The sequence below is a fragment of the Alosa pseudoharengus genome, unplaced genomic scaffold (genome assembly GCF_046254945.1).
Source record: "Alosa pseudoharengus isolate Yale_2024_CS ecotype anadromous, Long Island Sound unplaced genomic scaffold, YU_APseudo_1.1 YU_APseudo_1.1_scf_11, whole genome shotgun sequence".
NCBI lineage: Eukaryota > Metazoa > Chordata > Actinopteri > Clupeiformes > Clupeidae > Alosa > Alosa pseudoharengus.
The window spans coordinates 3,077,866-3,099,539 of NW_027468576.1; the positions used below are offsets into that span (position 1 = coordinate 3,077,866).

General features: G+C 39.5%; 1 protein-coding gene across 3 annotated transcripts in view; it reads right to left on the reverse strand.

The window, feature by feature from the left end:
* ap3d1 (adaptor related protein complex 3 subunit delta 1) overlaps positions 1 to 21,674 on the reverse strand; it is a 74,392-nt gene that overhangs the window by 11,064 nt on the left and 41,654 nt on the right. For 2 of the 3 annotated variants that reach the window (XM_076277769.1, XM_076277768.1), the window contains exons 10-21: positions 21,287 to 21,336; positions 20,840 to 20,912; positions 14,311 to 14,456; positions 14,045 to 14,193; positions 9,124 to 9,354; positions 7,049 to 7,280; positions 6,761 to 6,906; positions 6,513 to 6,654; positions 6,332 to 6,403; positions 6,060 to 6,135; positions 1,683 to 1,879; positions 548 to 621 (exon numbers count right to left, since the gene is read on the reverse strand). In XM_076277769.1, coding sequence (XP_076133884.1) covers positions 548 to 621; positions 1,683 to 1,879; positions 6,060 to 6,135; positions 6,332 to 6,403; positions 6,513 to 6,654; positions 6,761 to 6,906; positions 7,049 to 7,280; positions 9,124 to 9,354; positions 14,045 to 14,193; positions 14,311 to 14,456; positions 20,840 to 20,912; positions 21,287 to 21,336 — 1,588 coding nt within the window. The remainder of the gene's footprint in view (positions 1 to 547; positions 622 to 1,682; positions 1,880 to 6,059; positions 6,136 to 6,331; positions 6,404 to 6,512; positions 6,655 to 6,760; positions 6,907 to 7,048; positions 7,281 to 9,123; positions 9,355 to 14,044; positions 14,194 to 14,310; positions 14,457 to 20,839; positions 20,913 to 21,286; positions 21,337 to 21,674) is intronic. The other variant, XM_076277770.1, reaches the window with a different exon arrangement.

The following is a 21,674-nucleotide window of genomic DNA, read 5'->3' on the forward strand; positions in this document are numbered from 1 at the left end:
TTCTATTGAAGGCAAAAATAGGGAGGTCTAGGTGTTCATTGAAATAGCACAACAGCTAGCAGTTAGCCCACACTCATAGGGATATCACCTACTTACCGGGTGCCTACTCCAGACACCAGACTGCCAAAACATGATGTGCAGGGAAGTGTGTGTTTGCATGAGAGAAAAGAATCACACAGCGACATAGGATAGACATTACAGTGCTGAACTATGCGATTAGAGGGGATAATTCTGTAGATATAAGGTACTCTGACTAGTGCATTCCATCAACTCAAAGATAAAAAAGAACTGCAGAAAGAGAGAAACACTGATGGTGACTGACTTGCATTCAAAGCTAATTTCTCTTTTTTAAGCTTTTATTGCCCGCCTTCATTTTGGACAAATAGCTTATATTATATTATAACTTATTTTCCTTTATTTGAAGCATCTGTAATTCTATCTACGAGTCTTGGTTCCTACATCCTGCTTTCATATTCTCCTTTTCCATTATGACCAATAATGGATTCCAAATTCAAAAAGGACTGGAGAAAGCATACTGAAAACCTACTTGTCCAGGTCTATATCCAAAGCTTTGTGAGGATCATTGGGATCTTTCTCATCCTCATCACTGGGTAAGGCATTCTAGGAAACAGTAATACAACAGAGAAGGAGAAAACAGGTGGTACAACAATTCACACAGCAATTAATGATTCAGACAAACTTGTAAGATTAGGATTACAGTCATGTTTTGCTGCCAGGCCATCCTTTATTGAGCTTCAGTTCAAACACTGGTATTTAAGTGCAGAATTTACTGGTATGATATAGAATAATTCCAAGTTCAATCAATGACTCCGTTTCCATGCACACCATATTCCGAATAAGGACCATATTCTGGTTATGGCAATATTCAGAATCAGATATTTCCATGTGTAGCAGAAACTAAATATTCCCGTTTACATGTTAATCATCATATGATGAAGAAAGCAGCGATGTGCAGTAGAAGTAGTATCTGCGTCATAACGTCTCCACTGTCTCTGTCCCTGAATTTAATGGGGACTGCAAATTAGGTGTATTTGGCATGATTAGAGCCACTATTGTTGTGCATTTTAGCTGTATAATAGGCTGTTTTGAGGGTTTTTCACCGATTCTTCATCCGTCAGCAGTGCGTGCAAAACCTTTGAGCATTACGATGCTTTCACCCATCGATAAAATCCATCTTGACATTTAAACTTTCAGGTTGTAATACATAAATTGACCTCTTCACTGTAGAAGGGCACATTTTTTGCCACACTTTTTGCTATGTTTGAAGCAACATTTAAACATTTTAACATTTAACATTTATTAAAGCAAGCTACCAAAATTCCTTGCATGAACATGCGCAGATGGAATTTAATATTCCGAAAGGGGTATTTTCCGACTAATGTCGGAATGTTTCCATGCCACAATATTCCGGTTAAAAGAGGCATGTGCTAGGGGCGTTATTTCTGTTTTTAGTATTAATATAACCTTATTCAGGTTATGGCAGCCGGAATAAGGTGTTTACATAACTCATGCGTAATCAGAATATTGTCATTATTCCGAATAAAACCAGAGTATGGTGTGCATGGAAACGTATGTTTCGATGGTAACCGATTTAGAGCACATGTAAAATAAATATATAATTAGCCATTAGCCAGCTGGAGCCCAATGTGTTTACTGCTTACCTCTGGCATTTCCTCAGTGACAATGTCCACATGATGGGCAGGGGTGATGTCCTCCTCACTCTCAGGGCCTGAATCCACATGCCTCCCCCGTGCACGCTTCTCCCTCTTTCTTTTTTTCTCTTTTTTCTTCTTTTCATCTTTTTCCTTCTGTCGACGATCCTCTTCCATTTTCAGGTATTGGTCTGATAAGGGCATCCCTGACAATAAGAGAGAAAATGAGAGTGTGAGTAATCTGAATTAACCCCCCTGGGGACAGCAATCCTCTCAGCAAGGCACTTTACCCCCAACTGCTCCCCGGGCGCTGGATCAAGGGCTGCCCACTGCTCCGTAGGGGTGGGCGATATATATCGTCTGCGATAATATCGTGATTGTTGTTTTAACGATGTGCAATTTGACATTATCGAGTATTTAAATTACTTATGCGGAAAAAACACTCGAAATCACGCATTGAAGACTCATACATTCCCAGGAGGTGTATGCGGGAGAAGCCCCTGGCTGCAGCAGAGCAAGTGTCACGTGATCACTAGTGGGTCACAACATTGTCCCAAGCACGCCTAATGTTTATTTTGTGCAGCGAGAGTAGCCTACTTGGGATTTTATGCGGCTACTTTTGTCAAGTATCTGTTCAAGTAGCATTGATGAGACAGTCACGTTTTTTACACGGTATTATATGGAGAGAAAACATTAGCCTTTGAGTATTTTAATAGTCAGTTGTAAACAAAGAACTATTCTCAAGTAACTCTTTTGTAAATGGACTGAAGTTAGCTCTAAATATCTATGTTTACCGATTATGCTAACCGTTAGCATATCTATGGGATTTCTCATATACATTAGCCATAAGCTAACACAAGCTAACGCTCACTGCTATAAGTGTGTATGTTTGTATGTATATATATATATATATATATATATATATATGTGTGTGTGTGTGTACAAATGCAGGAGACAAATTTCCTACAGGAGTTTCCTACACGACAATAAAGTAGAACTTAACTCAATTCTCAGCAATGGCCAGAAAAAATAGCTGCAAGCAGATATGTGGGGGTCAAGCAGTTTAGCTTGATGCCATTGCATGTAACATGAGGGAAACATCCTGTTACTGTATAATGACAAGGGGGCAAATACTCACAACCAAAGATTAGCTGAGATATTCCTCCACTTCCTGTTTGGGGGCTTCTAAAAAACAGCGTTGATTGGCTGTATTGGGTGAGCGCTTTTGCAAATCAAAACCGCAATAAGTAACTTTTGTGACAGTTGGTCTGAGGACCATTTGTGCCAAATTTTGTTGCTATGACAATATACACATTTTCATGAATCATCTTTGGGATCTTCCACAGAATGACCAGAAAGTTGAATTATATTTCCAATGCAAACACATAAACGGTTCACAGTTCTTTGGTGCATCCTCATAATCGTGTAAGATTCCCACGGGTCATAGAATTTCTGGAATATCATGGAATTTTGGAAAGTCAGGGAATTTGATCATTTTGGGGGCAAAGTCATGGAATATCAGGGAATTTTGTAGCAGTTTAAAATGTACTTGCCATAAAACAATGATACAAATATTTCCATGCAAAACTGGTGTATATCTGGTTATTAGCTTAACTGCTTGCTTGAGTAGCTGAACTTTGTTTATTCAATCCCATTTTTTTACCTCCCGCTCTAAAAAAGATTCTTGAACACTAAGTGGCTGCTCTGGTCAGTATATTGTATCATTCATTAAATAGTAAGTCATGGAAATTCAAGTTTTTTTGTCAGGGAAAGTCAAGGAAAAGTCGTGGAATTGTATATTTGACTTAGAGTGGGAACCCTGATCGTGTGTCGCGAGCAGACTTTCTGTGTCACTGAAAAATCATAAAAAAAACTTTACAGTTTCCTTCGTGTGGACATGGCCTAACTGTACGTACACACCGCCGCCGACTTGAGCTTCCAAAGATTCAGGAAGTCATTCATTTTCAATGGAAGCTGGCTTCTTTCAGCTGCCAGAAGCGGCAAATTCTTCGGCGTCGCGTTTTTTGGCGTCTTGAGCGTCAAGCATAAAAGTTGAAAGTCAGTCAACTTTATGGTAATGAGCTATGACGCGGTTCAGCGACCAACGACCAGCAACCAATCGAATAGAATAAAGTATTAAGATAGAACATGATCAAACGTAAAATGCTGTATGTTTGTTAGTTTAAACACTCAACATTTTTAGCTGTGTGGAAACCCACTGTAAGAGTAGCTAAGTCCTCTGCTCAGTCATCCGTACTAATTCTACTAGACTTCAGGTCGTGTCCACATGACGACCATTTTCGTGTCGGTTTGTCCTTTACATTATGAAGATCAAACCTAATTTGACTCAAGACTCCACACAACTTATTGTACAGGCCATGGTTATCTCCAAACTGTCTTTCCCAGTCTATTGTCACCTTTCCCGCTGCTCTCTAACTGGCTCAAGTAACTCCTGTGCTTATCAAGCAGAATGGAAAGTTATTATAAAAACTTATAAAGCAAAGTAAAGTCATTCCCTTCAACAATTGTGCCACGACACAGGATGTTTCTTTTTCCATGAGCAGGCTATACATTGTTTGCCTTCTAAAAAACAGATATTAACACAATTTGGGATTAAGAGATACCTCTTCACTAGGGCTGTAATGATACACCAACCTCACGATTCGGTTTGTATCACGATTTTTGACCCACGGTTCGATACGAATCTCGATTTTTCTTTTTTTTTTGGGGGCTAGACATTTTATAAAAATAAAATTTTAATAGCCTCCCTTAGAACACCAGAGGATTACAATATAATATATCTATTATTTTATATCCTGATATAAAAATATTTTTCTGAATGACTGATATTTATGACAGCACACTTTATGCAGATTAGCCTATAGCCTAGGCCTACTATTTTTTACTATATTTTATTTTACTATATTTTATTTTCACTATATTTTACTAGTTATTACAACTCTACCTCTTTAATTCAGCTGTCTGGTTGAAGCCTGGAAATATTGTAAACAAAGTAACATATAGCTTAGCCTATCATAGTCTACTGATTGGACTGTTCAGTTTCCCCATGTGTGTTTAAGTTTCAAGGTAATACTTGTTCTCCTTGGGACAGGCCCTTTTGGGAAACGTTGGTATTGAGATGATCAGTCAACTTCAATGCAAGAGTTTTAAACAAATATGTGCAGCATGCTAATGATGCTAAGCGAATTTAATAGTAATTTAGCTAGTCGTCTATGCGTCCTTGCTTTCACGATTGTGAATGTTTTATTTAAGTCGCGCGTGTTCATTGAGCAGGAGAGGGAGGGAGAGTGAGAGGGAGGGAGCGCGGGGCAAGGAGAGGGGGTTTACTTCTATACTGTTTGGTAAAGTTGCACACATAGTCTACAATGAAAGCAAGGAGAGGTATGAAATTATTATTTATTTATTTTGTTTGTTTTTGGACAACGTAGGCTACCGATAAGAAAAGCGGGATTTGTGGGTTGCTTTTGCGGCCGCATAAGCTGCAAAGCACTGCGAAACACTAGAAAGGGTGTGTCGCGATTCTGCCTTTTCACACCGCGACACAGTATCGTGGATATGAATGTCGCGATTTCGGTTTCGAATCGTAAATCGTTACAGCCCTACTCTTCACCAAAGATTTGACTGGCCACGTCAAACACTTTCCTCCAACATGGGAACCACAGTACATCCCCACATGCAATTAAATAAAGACCCTTTTTGATGCTTCATTTAAGTCAGTGTTTCGTGTTTAGGATAGATTCCTATCAATCATATGACGTTAAAATATTTTAATTAAGATATTGGTAAATGTATTGGCAGTATTGCCATATATTGAAATACAATTTCATTTATCAGAGATACTTTCAAAATAAGAGAACTCTTCAGTGAAATTATCTTTTCATGTTATACCAGTATCCTTGCTGTCTGTATAAATAGCATTCTACAAGGAGCTTTGGAGTGGCAGGCACACACACACGAACTGTACACTGTAGTGGTTAAGGAGCTGGGTTAGCGTGCAGTAGCCTGAAAGTTGTTGGTTCAATTCCCGGCTTCCACTGTTGTTCCCTTTAGCAAGGCACTTAACCGGGGACAATGTAATCCCTTGTAATATAGCTGACATATGTAAGTTACTTCGGCCAAAAAGTGTCTGCTACATGTAATGTAATGTAATGTAATGTAACGTTCAATTACGACTTTGTTTCCATTGTTTTGTACACCAAAATAGACCTGAACTGGCGGCGACAAGTTGAAAACAAAGTAATTAAACGTCTGTGTTCTGTGATTGGCTTAAATATTTTCGTTTCATGATGAAACTGGCGGAGCCAATTAGATTATGGCGGGCCATCACTTTCTAGTCAATTAATGGGAAACACTGATATCACTCACCTGGAACTTTAAGAGGCACACTGAGGTCAATCTGTACCACTGGAATGTGTTCCACACCTGGTGTGTCCTGATATACCTGGGAACAGAAAACAAAACTGGAAAATAAACAAAAGGCACCTGTAGTTTCTGCGTATATTTGTGTGTGTGGTGGTGGGGAGCTATATTTTCCAAAGATGTAACTAGCTGGATAAACATATCTTCTTAAAATCACAGCAAACAAATGACAAAACCCATACGCATGTTTATTCATTTGTATCATGTCTTCTTCATACCTTCTGTGATGAAGGTGAGGCCTTAATATAGAAAGGATTATTGGCCTGCTCTTGTTTTCTGGCTTCCCTCCGCTGTTTGGACAAAATATAATTTTTGGGATTAGACAAAAATACTACTTCATAAAATATATCTCATATCAACTAAAAATTAAAACAAAATGTCTGACTGATAACCACAGACCCGAGCCAGCTCTTTCTCATCCACTTCGCTGTGGCGTGATCGTGTGTGCTTTGGCTCTTCCTTTGCAAAAACAGCTTTGGGCTTCTCATCTTCAGATTCGCTCTCTGAAGGAGGTTCATTTATCCAGGCATCGAGGTCCAGGCTGTGAAGAACAACAAGACATGGAGATAACCAGATAGTCTGTAGCTAGAGTGTAGTATGTTTGTTGTTTGTTCTAAACAATGTGAGGTTGTTCTTCTCCTTCTCACCCATCAGGAATAGGCACTTTCTTCTGAGCTTTTGGGGCAACTGGGTTGAGCTCCCCTGCAAATAAAGCAGTGACCTCTTCAGCAACTTCAACCTCCTTCTGCTGCAACTTCTGTATGTACTTCACCAACTGTAAGATACACGAAGCCTGCCAAAAAATGATATTGATGAGGATTAAGGTAACAAATAGAAAACACAAAAGATGCTATAGATACATGACATGTATATGTTCAGATCAATCAAGGGATTAATCCATGTTTTGCAGGAATCATCAATTCTGACTGACTTACCCTCTCCTGCACCTCTAGGTTTGCACTTTGCACAAACAGTGGAAGCCTGTCAATCATGAGTTGGCTTGTCTCCTGGGCTGCCGTGGTGTCTGGTGTACTTTCTTGGCTTCTAAGCACAGTGGCAAACAGCTTTGCTGCATTCTGTACATACACAGCTTGGATGTGCCCTGGCAGGGTTGCCACTTTTGGCCGGAGCATTGCTTCCAGAGTTTGTTTAGGGTCTTCTAGATGTCTGAAAAAGTCAGAGTTTCAGCAAATGCCCTTATTTCAAAAAGGGAAGCTATTGACATTTAAGATTTATTTACAGGGGTGCAAACTCATCAGGGGTGAAAAAGGTGACAAAGACCCCTCTCCCTCAAAAAATTGTCCAAAGAATTTTTGGCCCACACCTGGTTTGGCCCACCCCAGTAAACCATCCTCACTTCCCCATTGAATATGCAGATCTACTGTCAATTTTTTTGCAAATACATCACTTAGATAATAAAGTGGTAGCCTGGGAAAAACCAGACTCATTTACCTTGTGAATAAAGTCTGGGACTCACGATTGGGAAATGTTTCAACACTAGCATCATATACAATCAATCAATCAATCTATCTATCTATACCAGCCCAAAGTAAGTGTGCCAGTAGGTCAGATTAGATTACCTCACCTCCATCTCTGCCACAGACTTGGATACAGTGGTGTAGTCTACGTGATAGGCAGGTCTACATGCCCTATACCCGCTCAAACAGCACCCAGACTACTGTATAGCCACTTATGTATCATATATGTATTACAATACGTATCAACACACTTATGTGCTAGAATTTAGATATATTTCGCGAACAAGATAATCATTTGAGCGCTGGATATGAAAAAAAAAAAAACTATCGTCCAATAAGACAGCCCGCTCCACCTTCCCATTCATGTGTCTACTGTTAGGATTTTCTTCATGAATTGCAGGTGCATGTGAATGCATACAGTCAAAGTCCTTTCATAAAGTCTCAGATGTACTAACGCTTTTGCGCCCACTTCAGGTGTATTTGTTTCGCAACGTGCATGTAAAAACATGGCCAGGTATGTACAAACAGGCCGCACTGAGGTAAAAGCGCAGACTGCCGGTCTCGGGAGCTGAGAATGGCAAATTGCGCTTTTCCGTGTCATGCATACGCATTCATAGGAGGGTCAGGGGAAAGTGGGAGTTTCGTGTAAAAAGATGGGAGGGGAAGCATAAAATGTGCCTAATTACGTAGGTATTCCCCTGTATGTACAAAAACTGCCCATGAAAGCGCACATCTATTTTGCGGTGAAATATTTTCGCCTTGTAAAAGCTGGTGTTGATCAAAATTGCCGTTAAATGTGTCAATAAGAGAAACTTTCAAAGACAACAAAATCGATATTCAGAGCACCAGTTTGTACTATATCAAAAGCAACCTTAACTTTCGCTGGGCTTTCGAATGTCTTACTTTCACTTTGAAGTTATCCACTTAAACTTGCCTACTTGCTAGATTTGACCAATCTTCCATAGCTTACCACAAGTAGTTTGAGTAGAACCACTGCTCTTCATTATCTCCCTGCTTGTTGATATCTTATCACAATTGTATTATTTCATGATCGCTAAATGTTTGATTCGTTTTAATGTTGTCATCAGCGAACTTCATTCAACTGCACTTGTGATTGAAGTATGCCGTTCAGTTGTGGGCGCTCGTAAATTGCGGTAGAGGGCGTAGAAAGGTTGGTTACCCGATGAGATGCTGGTTTGATAAATACCACGTAAACTGAAGAATCACAGCGTTCACTTTCTGTGGGTTGGCCATGGCGCTGATAATGCTACGTTCCCAAATGTACGTACATCTGGCCCACAGTAGACTACAGTATTCATTGCTGATAGTGGTGGTGGTAAGGGATTGCCGGGTGTCGCGGCGATGTGTGTGGAGGCGGTGGTGGGGAAATCACCCACTATACACATACCCACTACAGCAAACTAGACTACACCACTGCTTGGGTGCACACAAGTGATCTATTTTGAGGTGAATTTTACCAAAAGGTGATAGTTTGCACCCCTATATTTAATGTGTGTTAAGGCTATACATACTCCGAAAATTCTCCACAGATCCATGCTGCTGCGTACAACACCTCACAGATTCCGTTGCGCTGCGTGTTTCCCGTCAGCAGGTGGGCATTGTCGAGAAGAGTGGCCATCTGTGCCACAGCAAAGCCTCTGATGGCTTTAACTCTAATTGCCACATCAAGCATTTGTGAGGCGATAAGGTGCCCATGCCGAGTACCCTCAAGTCTTGTGAGCTCCACCAAAATGCTGATGTACCTGCAACATAACATCTGGTTGTGAGTCATAGTAGTATACTGGATGAAGATATACTTTGCAGTGAGAAAAACAATACTAGTGAAATTCAATCCAAGTTTTCAAAGCAGTAAAATTATTTTCATTGCAGTACAAAAATGGATATGGATATGGTATTTAATAGACACTTTTATCTAAAGCATACTAAAACATCAGAATAACACTTAACAAAACATTGTAAGAACATATTATTATTATTATTATTATTAAGTATTATGTCATGCAAATGCACTAGGGGTGTGAATCTCTCATGTAAAAGACGATACGATTCGCATCTAGATACATGGGCACGATTCGATACAAGAAAAGATACATGTTAATAAAAAACGATTCAGTACGATTCAATTCGATGCGATGCGATTCGATGCAATTCGATGCAGTTCAAGAATGGAAAGCATTCTGAAAGATTTTTTATCATTTGCTCAAGGTGCACATTCATTTTATATTATCATGGTCATGGTTGTCAATTAAGCAAAAAAATGTGTGAATATGATTATCTAAACTGAGGTTTGTTTCATATACTGTATTGAAATTAAAAAAGAATAGTCTACATTTCAGTCAAACACAGCAGCCAAATACAACATTTTATAGACATTTTTATAGACTTTATAGATTTTATAGAGTTATATCTGATTGTTTTCATGGAGCTGTAGCCTTGTTGAGGTAAGACAATACCGAAATAAAATAAAACAGTGCTTAAGACACTCTTGGCCTTTTCTCATATAGCCTACAAGAATAAAATAGACCTACATGTCAATGAACTCTCTGGGTTTATTTTGTTCCAACGGTAGACCTAATGCAGAAACCTATAATGCCACAAGTCTGAGTGAATATGAACAAAATAATTGGCTAATAATTTGTGCATCGTTTTAGCAAGGGCCAAATTATTATTGGTAACACTTTACTTGACAGGTGAGTTCATAACACATTCATAACAGCTGTCATAAACTGCACATAAAGCATTCATGACTGTTTCATGAGACATGACTCAACATTCATAACAAACCTTTCATGAATGTGGAAGTTAGAACAACGACAACTTGTCAAAGTAAAAGTCTAACAATCGCAAAGCAGCATTGCCGTTTTTCTCTCCAGCTTTTTTAAATATTTCATGAATATCTTATGAAGTCTACATCGATTGTCACTTTACTATACAAGTTGTGAAGTATTCGTAATCACTGAGTTTAACACTGGGAGGTAGGCTAAACTAGCCTACATTCAGCTGACCCTTATTTGTTAACCTGGAACGGTTGGACAATGAACATTCCCAGTAGCAAATGAAAATATCTGCAAAGGTTACATCATAAAACAAATAATGTTTTATGAAACAAAAATTATTTCCTTGACCATGTTCTGTCTTTTTGGCACTGGAGTAGCCCATTGACTCAGATGTGACGTGATCAGGTAAGAGGTTCAGAACAAAAACGGCAATACTGCTTTGCGATTGTTGGACTTTTATTTTGACAAGTTGTCGTCGTTCTGTCTTCCACATTCATGAAAGGTTTGGTATGAATGTTGAGTCATGTCTCAACATTCATACCTTGACAGATGAGTGAATGGGCCATCCCACTGTCCCATTCACTCCCAGAGACGCCGGGCTTCCCTGGAAATGACGATTTTGTGGCGCTTGTCCAATAAACGTGTAGCTTTTCTGCACTGAGATCAGCCCACTCTGTAGTGCCATTGAAAGCCAGTGAAGCCGAGCGTCTATGGGTTTTTTGCATGGTTTTTTGATAGATCGTGTTGTTACAGCAATGTATTACGGGCGCAAAATCACGATAAATGACCGGCAAAACCTTATTGCTGAACAAACTAGCCATGAAGTTGAACATTTTTTCAGCATGTTCTAGTTGGAATAGTAGGCTAGAAGCTAATGTAATAGTGTTATTTGATGCGATTTTCCGTGATATTTTAGGAGGCTGGGCTTCCCCTGTAGTCTTAGAGCAATCGCCTCTGACAGTAATACTGTACACACAATTATGTTGATCTGCTCTTATTGCTTGTCAAGAGAAAAAGTTTATTTTGTAACGTGAGGTGACACTCCCACTTATGTAGACCAAAACTGTTCCCCTTTTGATCCCATAGAAATTAATTATGTTGCTCTATCTTGGTTATAGTATTCAAAGATCTTTGTTCAGGCCATCGCCATTTGACAGGTATGACATATGTAAGGTGTCTGACACATGAATGACACTGTAGTATGTGGACTGTCTGCACACCACAAATCAGGCTCGAGTCTGAAGGTGTTACTGAGATAAGCTAGTCTGAAGTTGCCAAAATGCCCACTTTTCTGAAATTGGGGTAGGGACAATGTAAAGTAAAATTTTCACAGAAATACTCAAAATTTGGAAGATTAACTTTGCAGACCTTCACTTCAGATGTATAGGCACACAATATTATATCAGTGAATAAAGAAAAGTTTAACAATCATCTTTTTACTACTGCTTTTAACTAGACTGCATTACAACTTTTTCAACTTCTCTCTTGCTCACTGTTTTGTTTGTGACAATTTTCTTTTTTAAAATGTAGGTTGTTTTGGTTCTTTTTTTGTTAGTTTTAGGGCTTTCTTATGCCTTTAACCCATTTAGGCCGGGAAAACATTGGCACATTTCTACCATTAAAGCCGGGAGCGATGTTGCGTAATTCTACCATTGAGGCCGGGAAAGCGTATACATCAATTTCCGCGTATAAGGTTTTTTTTTGCACCAATTATCGGCCTCTGGGCCAATGAAATGCATCAGAATAGACACGAGGGAGTGTCGTCATGTTCCTCGTGACATTGTTTTGAAATTTCTTCGAGCAAGCATGGAGGACTTTGATAGCGAGGAGATTTCGGAAGGTATGATTTTGAGGAGATTCTCGGCTTTGATGACATTATTGCTGATGACTTTGAACGCGCTCTCCCCTCCCTAATGTTGCCTGCTTTTGACATAGCCCTGGTAGGCTACAAAACTTGTACCCTACTGATTCTGTTTGTCTAATTGATGGATTTAACCCCGATTCGGATTAGGCTACACCTGCTTTTAAAAGGCGGAACATCACTGGAAAACGTGCGCTGTATTATGTAGCCACTCTGCGTCTTTTTATGTGCACGTTCACATTAAATCCATTTCACTAACGTTATCAAGAGAATACCGTAAAGTTTTATTTTGAGCACTTTCTAGGTCTCACTCATTGGATCAAAATAACAGAAATAGCTTCAAGTTATGGTAGGGTAAGTTAAGATATAAGCACATAGCCCGTTAAACATGACCAAGGAAAAAGTCAATGGGACAACACACAATGCCACGGTAACCTACCTAGGCTATGGAATTTAGTTCGTTTAGGCCTACTTTTGGGTTTAATGCCAATTCCGAAATAAGCTACAAAACCTATTGGCAAACTTTTACATCTTGAAAGAGTTCCTTCTAGGTAACTATTCTGTTAGGTTGCGCGTCATGTCTTATCATTAGTGTTCACCAAAATCATAGAAATTAACATTGCAAGACACTTATCTCTTCTATGATCTCAAAAATATTTTCTTTGGCTTGTTAGTTTTTCGAACATTTATTTTATCTAATGACAGAGAAAATAATAATGAAAACATATCCTGGGACTGAGCGATTATTTTCCTCTAGCCTAAAACCTTGAGAATGAAAGCTAATTACTTTCACGTTTTTTCTTAAAGTGACAGGCACTCAATTAGACCTACATATCACCACTGTAATGTCATTAAAGACAAGTGCAATAGTTTAAAAATCAATATGTATTCAAATTACTGAATATTTTTAGCTATAAGTAATTATGCAGATCATAAAATACTAACAAAATATATAAAGTTTATGAATTCAAAATATGAAATAGAAACATGACAAGCCATCCTTTTGTGTGTGTATGGAGGGTTGAGCAGAGACTAGGATCACCACTACTGTGAATAATCACACAGTATTCATTATTACTGATAAGTGTCAAGGTGGTGGTGGCCCCAATTTGCCTATGTTTTTGTAATATAATAAACACAGTTACACTTTTTGAAACTATTTCAGCTTGTGTAGGCCTATCAGTAATTTCTGAACATACCAATAATACATATAACCAGGCAGTAGAGGTCAACCAGAATGACAAGCTGTAGAAAATGCACTGGTTTCTGATAAAATAGTGCTGTTCCTGCACTGACACATTACATGTTTTATTTTTGTGAAGGTGTAACTAAATAAACCCAATTTCTTAGCAAAGCCACAGGTATAAGCTCTCAAATACTTTTTAAATTTTGTTCCTATCTGCTACAGAGGCTGAGAAATCAATCATTAAGTAGGCGTTGACACAATTGCTGAATTTCCAGAAAAACTTCAGGTTTTAGGGGGGGTTTCTGCAATCACCCTTAGGTTTTACAGGCATTTTTTCCAGGCGTTTTAGGCCTAAATGGGTTAATCGGATAAGACAGCGACGACAGTGACAGGAAGTAAGTGGGACAGAGAGATGGGGGACAGGGAAATGACCCGGGTCAAACTCGGGTCCCCATGGGCACTCATACCACACCAAATGTGGTATGGGCGCTGTAGTCAGTTGCCCCACAGCGCCCCCCATGTTGTTTAGTTTCAGCAAATTCCTGTCAAGCACTTTGTAAACCTTGATTTGAAAAGGAGCTATACAAATAAAGTTTGTCATCACTAACCACTCAAAATTTGTGATGTATTGGTAGTTGCTCTGGCTACAGATATCAATGATTTTTGTGAGTAGCTCATCTCTGTAGGTTGTGCCTTCTGCCTTGTCCACATGTAGCATGAGCTTCTTCACAATCTCCATTAAGTTTTTCTTAGACACCTGATTGAAATAAGAAAAAGAATACAGTATATGTATACATACATGACCTGATATAAATAGTATTGGGTGATAAAAAAGTAACAGGTAACATAATTGATTATGATCTACTTAACATACCATTCCATAGAGCAGATCCAGGGCCCTGAGGCGAATTGACTCATCTTTGTCATCTAGACATTGCAGAATGAGGTCTTTATGGGACTGCACAGATTTGGGATGAGTTTTCAAGATCTTCGACATGGCCAGCAAACCTAGGTACTTCACTGAAACATATGATGTAAATTCAGATTTGGTGCAGGCAAGATACAGACATACATTTAGATTACAGATTATTTATTTATAAGCAGTAATATTATTGAGGTGCACATTTATTAAGTTCAGCTACATACAGCAATGTGGACCATGTGCTTTTCACTTTTTAAATTCATTTTTATTAACATGAATTTAAGATATTTGAATCAGTACTGGTGTGTTGTAGTTACAACATATGGTTTAAGCTGATAACATTCATTTCAGTTTTAGTCAGTGCAGAGAAGATTTTACACATTCAGTCTTCTTTAGTTTACAATTCTGACAGAAGCCTAAACATACTCATGTGCACCCATAGAATCCAGTAAAGTTAAAGTTAATAACAACATATGCACATGTACAAAACAAAACATTTTAAAGTGGATGTAGCCTTGGATGGAAGAAAACAAATCAGGTAGTATCCAAGTGTCCAAGAGTGTTTCGACCCCTATCAACACTACACCATTTGGCTGTTCCTTGTCCCAGGCTTACTGCTGGTGTCCTCCTATATGTGCCAGAGCTAACAGGAGGCTCTTCCCACTGCTTTCTCTTCACACCTTCTGGCAGATCTTTTCCTCTCGTGGCCCCGGACTCCTACTTTAGTCAGCAGATTCCATACAGAATGGGCTGTGAATCTCAGACATCACACCTCCACTGTGAACAGAGGGGCCTTTCTGAATAGATGTGTCAACATCTGTTCTGGGTCATGTGTGTGCTGATCCCTCTGACGAGTATAGAATAGATATTTCCCTCCATACTGAGCAAAGAAAGCAACAAAACTGGCTGATCCATGTGAAACATAATTCTTTAGGGATGATGCACTTTTCTGCTCTTTCTGTCATGTTGCTGGAACAGTGAGGAACATCTTTGTCTAAAAATCCTAAAGATATTCTTAAAGATTCTTTGTCTTTAAGACTCCAAACCAAGTTGTTTATGGCATTTCTTGTATAATTGTATGGTGTTCCGCTGGGATCTTCAACAGTAAGAACATCTTCCCCTATTATTTTGCATAAGTGATAGTGGCATTGAGTAATAAAAAAGTAGCCCGGATATTTATCCGTCATTTTGATCATGCATGAACACCCTTGAAAATAATATATCATTGAGCAAAAGTCCATGTTTGGATCTTTTGCATAACATTCAAGCAGCATGTTACTTCACATTACTTATTATTAACTTATTTTCTCCGCATTAACAAAATATTCAAGAGTGGAGACAGAGAGGGTAAAACAGCGTTTCTCAAACTGTGGGCCGCGGAGACATGCCAGGTGGGGCGCGAACTGACGTGAAAAACAGGAGTTTTTTTAATTTTTATTTTTATCTGTAGCCTAGGCCCATGTAGCACCCGATGCGCAATGGACGCACTGTGTTATTCATAGGGAAGCGCTCGTGTCAAGGCATCTTAGTTAGTCCCGACCTGAATGAGATTTTGAACGAGGTTGTGAGAGTGGTGAATTTCATCAAGACCGGGCCCTTAAAAGCGTGTCTATTCTCCGCACTTTGAGAGGAGATGGGAGCTGACCAAAAGGCTGTACTGTTTCACAGCGAGGCAAGGCTTTCCCGAGGTAAAGTGCTGTCGCGTGTTTGAGCTCCGAGTCGCCTCTTCTTGGAGGAAGAGTGCATGTTTGAATCTGCAAGCACGTTCACTAATGAACATTTCTTGACGAAGCTGGCCTATTTTAGCGATATATTTGGAAAGCTCAATGAGTTAAATCTCCAGTTACAAGGCAAAGACAAGCACCTATCAGATAAGATCACTGCATTCAACAAGACGATTGTGTGTGAGATTAGGTGCAGATCTATTTAAAATCATTATATTCAGCACATTTGTAGGCCTATCATATGTTGACTATTGATGAGATTTGTATCATAATGTTTATGATCCTATTCACTATTCTTGACAAAATTGATAAAAATAAATATTAATAAAACAATTTAAAAAAAAACTTGTTAACAATTGGTGGTGTTGGGGGTACTCCGGAAGATCATAATGTCTCAGTTAATCACTTAATGCCTGTTAAAAGTTTGCAATTCAACTGCAAAACTAATAAAGTAAATTTGAAAGATCAAGGTTTGTGATGGCTATCCATGTTCAAATGCTTTGACACTGCCTGTTTGGGATGTCCTGCCATATAAGCAGTGGGGTTCGCCAGGACTGTGACATCAGCATTTTCAAGAAGTTGAGTTTTGCCTGTCCACACGGCAACCCCTACTCCGGAACCCATTTTCAAAAAAGCGCTGTGCGCACAAAAGGCCTGAAACAGGCCAAAACTGTTTCCATGTTTCGGTGTGGACCTCAGACAAAGTGTACGGGAATTGAGTATAGCAACAATAGCAGATGTCTCAAAATGATACCCCAAATGGCTTTTTTTTAAAAATCTGATTTTGCTTAGACTACATCAAAAAGGAGTCATGTCAAGGATGGATATGTACAAAACCTACATTTGTTACCCTAAAAATCTAGATTTAATTTGGAATTCCTTTGGCTAAAAACTGTAACCTTGACGTATGTGTATTATGTAATGTCTACAATTAATATATACTATCTCAGGGATTCCCAAACTGTGGTACGCGTACCCCCGGTGGTACGCGAGCTGCTTCTAGGGGGTACGCGAGATGAAAAGGGCTATGGCGGACAGGCGCGCCTGCAGGTGTACGTCCGTACGCACTGTGCGTACCATCAAGCTACTCAACAACAGAAAATTTCCCTTGTGTGTGTGTGTATTCACACCAAATTGGCCTACCATACCTTCCCAACTATGCACTGTATCCCTTTAGCTGCATGCCATTAGGCTATTTACCATTTTCTATTACGTCAAGTTAGTGAACACGTTATCAAAATTAACGTGCACGCATTTTGTTTGAGCAGGAGAGAGAATATGCACGCAGACACACAATAGGCTACTTGTTGTTTTCTTTTACTCGGCTATCTATATATGGTTATCAGCACACAATGTTGAGCTAATTCACTAACTCAATACTCATCATGGATATCACAAGTTTAAACAACGAAAACAGAAAGGATGGATGCAGCAAAGCTAGGAGTTATTCCAGATAGGCAAGAACAAGGTAGGCAATTGGTGTGCTTGTCAGAACGTTAGACTGCACTAAAGCCAGACGTCACGTTACGCTAGAACAAAACTAAAGGTAACTTTAGCCTGTATAGGGCTGTATCAAGTTGTCCAAATGAATAGGTCATTGTAGACATTGTCGTTGCATTATTGCATGTGGATGTTGTTATGCTATGTAGGCTACTTTTTTGCTGACCAATGCACGGACCTAAAACGGACAAATATTGTTCACGAGTGATTTTTCTTTTTTTGCAGGGGGGGGGGGGGGGGGGGGGTTGGTTGTGCGTACCATAGCATTAATTCCTGCAGGCGCCCCTGATGGCGGACAGGTGTAAACATTTTAAATCTTTTGTGATTAATTCATGAATAAATACACAATTTCGAATCAGGTCATAATGATATGGAAACATGAAATTAAAGGATATAATTTATAAACTCTGTATGTGTTCATCAAAAAAAGGGCAGCTTATTAAACATGACGCCTGGAATAGCTAATAGAATGCGTTACTTTTGAATGCGTTGGATGGTCCGTGGTCCGTGGGGGGAAAGTTTCGCGGATATAACAGGTTTTTGAAAACAACAAAAACAGAAAGGAGGGAAGGAGCAAAGCTAGGAGTTATTTCAGATGGGCAAGAAAGGTAACATTAAGCTAGGCTTTACATTTAACAAACTAAAGGTAGCCTAAGTTTAGCCTTTCTAGGCTATATGTTGTCCAAACGAATACATCCTTGTCAGGCGTTGTTGTAGGCCTATTATAAAATATTGTATGTGGATGTAACTTTTTAACTGACCAAATGCACACACCTAAAACCGGGAAACGGACAAATATTGTCAACGCGTGGCGGGGGGGGGGGGGGGGGGGTTTCTAGAATGCGTTACATTTTTATGTGTTTATGTGTCGGATGGTGGGGGTACGCGAGCCGAGTCGGAATGTAGGCGGTGGTACGCGGGGGGAAAAGTTTGGGAACCGCTGTACTATCTGAATATACATTGCTGCTTAATTGTCCTAGGCTACTTTGAAGAAAGTAGGAAACATATTTAGGGTTTTTAACACAAGGAAACAAGAGAATCCTCAATGTAGCCTAATGATGGCTTTGCACACTATTGGCATCATCATAACCAGTGTCAGTGTCACCTATAATGCATTTAGATCATCATGAGTGAAAGCATAGCAACCGACAAGTACTCAAAATGTGAACTCCTACAAGTACTCAAAATGTGAATTCCTAAAAGACTGTTGGAAAGCCATTCCAGGTGTCTAACACAAGTGGTTAAGAGAATGCCAAGAAGGTGAAAAGCTCTCATCAAAGCAACAGCTGGCTTTTTTTTTTCTTATTTACCAGATAATCCTATGCATATTATTTCATAGTTTTGACCTTCAGTTTTCTTGTACAATATTATAGTCAAAATAAAGAAAAATCCCATCACCTTTCCACCAGATCTGTCTCCGTAGAGATATGGCTGTGACAAAGTCACCACAAATGACTAGAGGGGTAGCAATGTAGGCTATTCCACCAGCTGCGGCCACGGTACGGTTCAGAAGAAAATTATGCCAGAAGTGGCATTCTGCGTTCAGGGTTCTAAATTAACACCCGCCAACCCGCCAAATGCAGGTTAATAAAAACTTACTAGCCAGTTTGGCCAGTGATGCATGAGGCATTACATGCATGATACATAAGGCTCTGTTCTCGGTCATATATCCACCTGGCATGGATATTGGGCTCACAAGGGTATCATGTTAAAAGCTAACAGTGGCACTGTGCCAGAGAAAAAAACACTAGATTTTAAACTCAAAACAGAACACTACAACAATGACATAGGATTTGCTACAGAGGCGTAGACAACATAACTGTTTTGCTAGCCTAGGCCTACCAGTTAGAAAACAGTCCAACAGACCAATCACATAGGGAACTGCCCATTGTTCCGACATCCCTTCATTCTGACATCTCAATAGTTAAAAAAAATGCCCATTGGTCCGACAGCCTGTTATTCAGTAGGCCTAGTCTCTTTCACCTGCAGCCGTCTCATTTCATTTCAGTCAATATTGGTTATAGCCAATGATTTGGTTCTCAGTGGGCAATAGTTTGGCTGATTTCATGCCCACGTAGCTTAGGCTATAGGTTAGGCCTACTTGTTTCTTTTATTTGCTATTGCACCAAATAAGATTTAGCTAGCCACATGCTATTTGCTATAGACCTTGGCCTAAAGGACATTCCGTTTGTAACAATTTGACCTTATTTAGAATACCAACAAACATTACATTTGTTATATTTAAGGTAACCTATATCGCAGGATTCATTTATGGTTGTCAACTAGCCAACTTCCAGCTGAGTTTGCCAAATATGGACCAATCCTGCGATATGTGTATGCCACCATCTTGACAGTGACAGCAAACAACAGTTACAGCGTAATGGCAAATGATAATTGGGTTGACTGAAGTTACTGATGAAAGTACACTGCCGTTCAAAAGTTTTGGAGTCACTTAGAAATGTCCTTTTTTTCATCATTAACGTTATAAATGACTGTTGTAGAAATATATAGCTGATCCTAAATGCAATACATAAGTATACAGATGCCCATTATCAGCAACCATTCATCCACTGTTCCAAAGGCACATTCTGTTTAACAATCTGATATCATTTTAAAAGGCTAACTGAGAAAACATTGGAGAACCCTCTTGCAATTATGTAGGCACATAATGTAATCTGAAACCTGCTGCCCTGTAGCCTGGCTAGCGCCACCACTTCTCAATGAGATGTGGTCTGGGAACCAAACGTTCATTTTCTCGTATTTGAAAAAAATGCCCAGATCCGTTTATTGGGTGCCACGGATGTCTATCAAATGCATCTGTGCATAGCTCATCATCGTCTTGCTTTCCCCCCTGTTCTGTGATTGGTTCCCTATCTGAGGCAAAAATTAGGGCGGTAGTTTCCAGGCTGCCTTAGCAGCGTGAATCAAATCGCGCGCAAGGCAGCATGGGAACACCCAGGCTAGCTGCCCTGATTAAAAAAACAATGCAACTGATCTCAGCTGGTATTCTGTCTATAATGGAGTGGAATGGAAATGTCTAAGTGACCCCAAACTTTTGACCGGTAGTGTATGTAAGTCATTTTGGATTAAAAGTCTCTGCTAAATGAATAAATGTAAATGTAAATGTAAAACGCTGAAGCCCAGATTTAGTAAATGGAGTAGGAAGAGTGATCACATAACATTGAGGCAACACTCATCTACTTGACTTGGTGACTATCCACTACTGCAAACACACAGACAATGAGAGAATGACACACTGCAGGCATTGACAGAGGGCTCACAGTTCTGGTCCGAGTCTTCAATGAGGATTCGCAGCTTCTGCACACAGAGCTGAGAGAGCAGGTTGGAGGGGAGGGGAGAGGAGGGGGAGAGGAAAGAATATAACAGAGACAGAGATAGAGACAAGGGAAGGAAATCAATTACAATTCACCGTAAACCTTTCCACACCAGACTCAATGTTTTATTATAACACAGATGTATCAATACTATTTTATCACATGCAGAGTAGGCCTAATAAGCAATCTGGGATATTGGTCATGGTCACTAATGCACAGTGCTCACTACACTTCGGTTCAAAAACATTGACAATATTATATCAGAAAAATTAAAGCATAACACTAAAATATCTGGACATAACTGCAATAAACTGGAGTGGAAAGGATTAACGTGTGACAGTAAAAAGACACAGGAAGGCTGGAGCATACCTGAATACTAGCACTGTGGTTGGGCATTCCCGATGACAGGGATATCAAAACTGCAAAAACAGGAAATATTAGTTGTGAAATCGCATAATTACATTAAAGAACAGATCAGAGGTGCATTCAAATTCACAAACGTAGGTGAACATTTCCTAACAGAACAGGTTTCTGTTTGTTTTGAGCTCTCGGCGAACTTGCAAACAGTCTGAGGAGGTAGTTCGAACATACAGTAGAGCTGGAAGTGAGCTGGACAAAGTGTTACCGTTACAATGGAATGTTTGAACAGTTAAATTTGAACGATTTTGTGTAGAGAAAACATATTCGCCACGAACATTCGCCACTCAGATTATGACCCATTTGAGTTTAACAGGCAACAATACCCTGACACATGTAA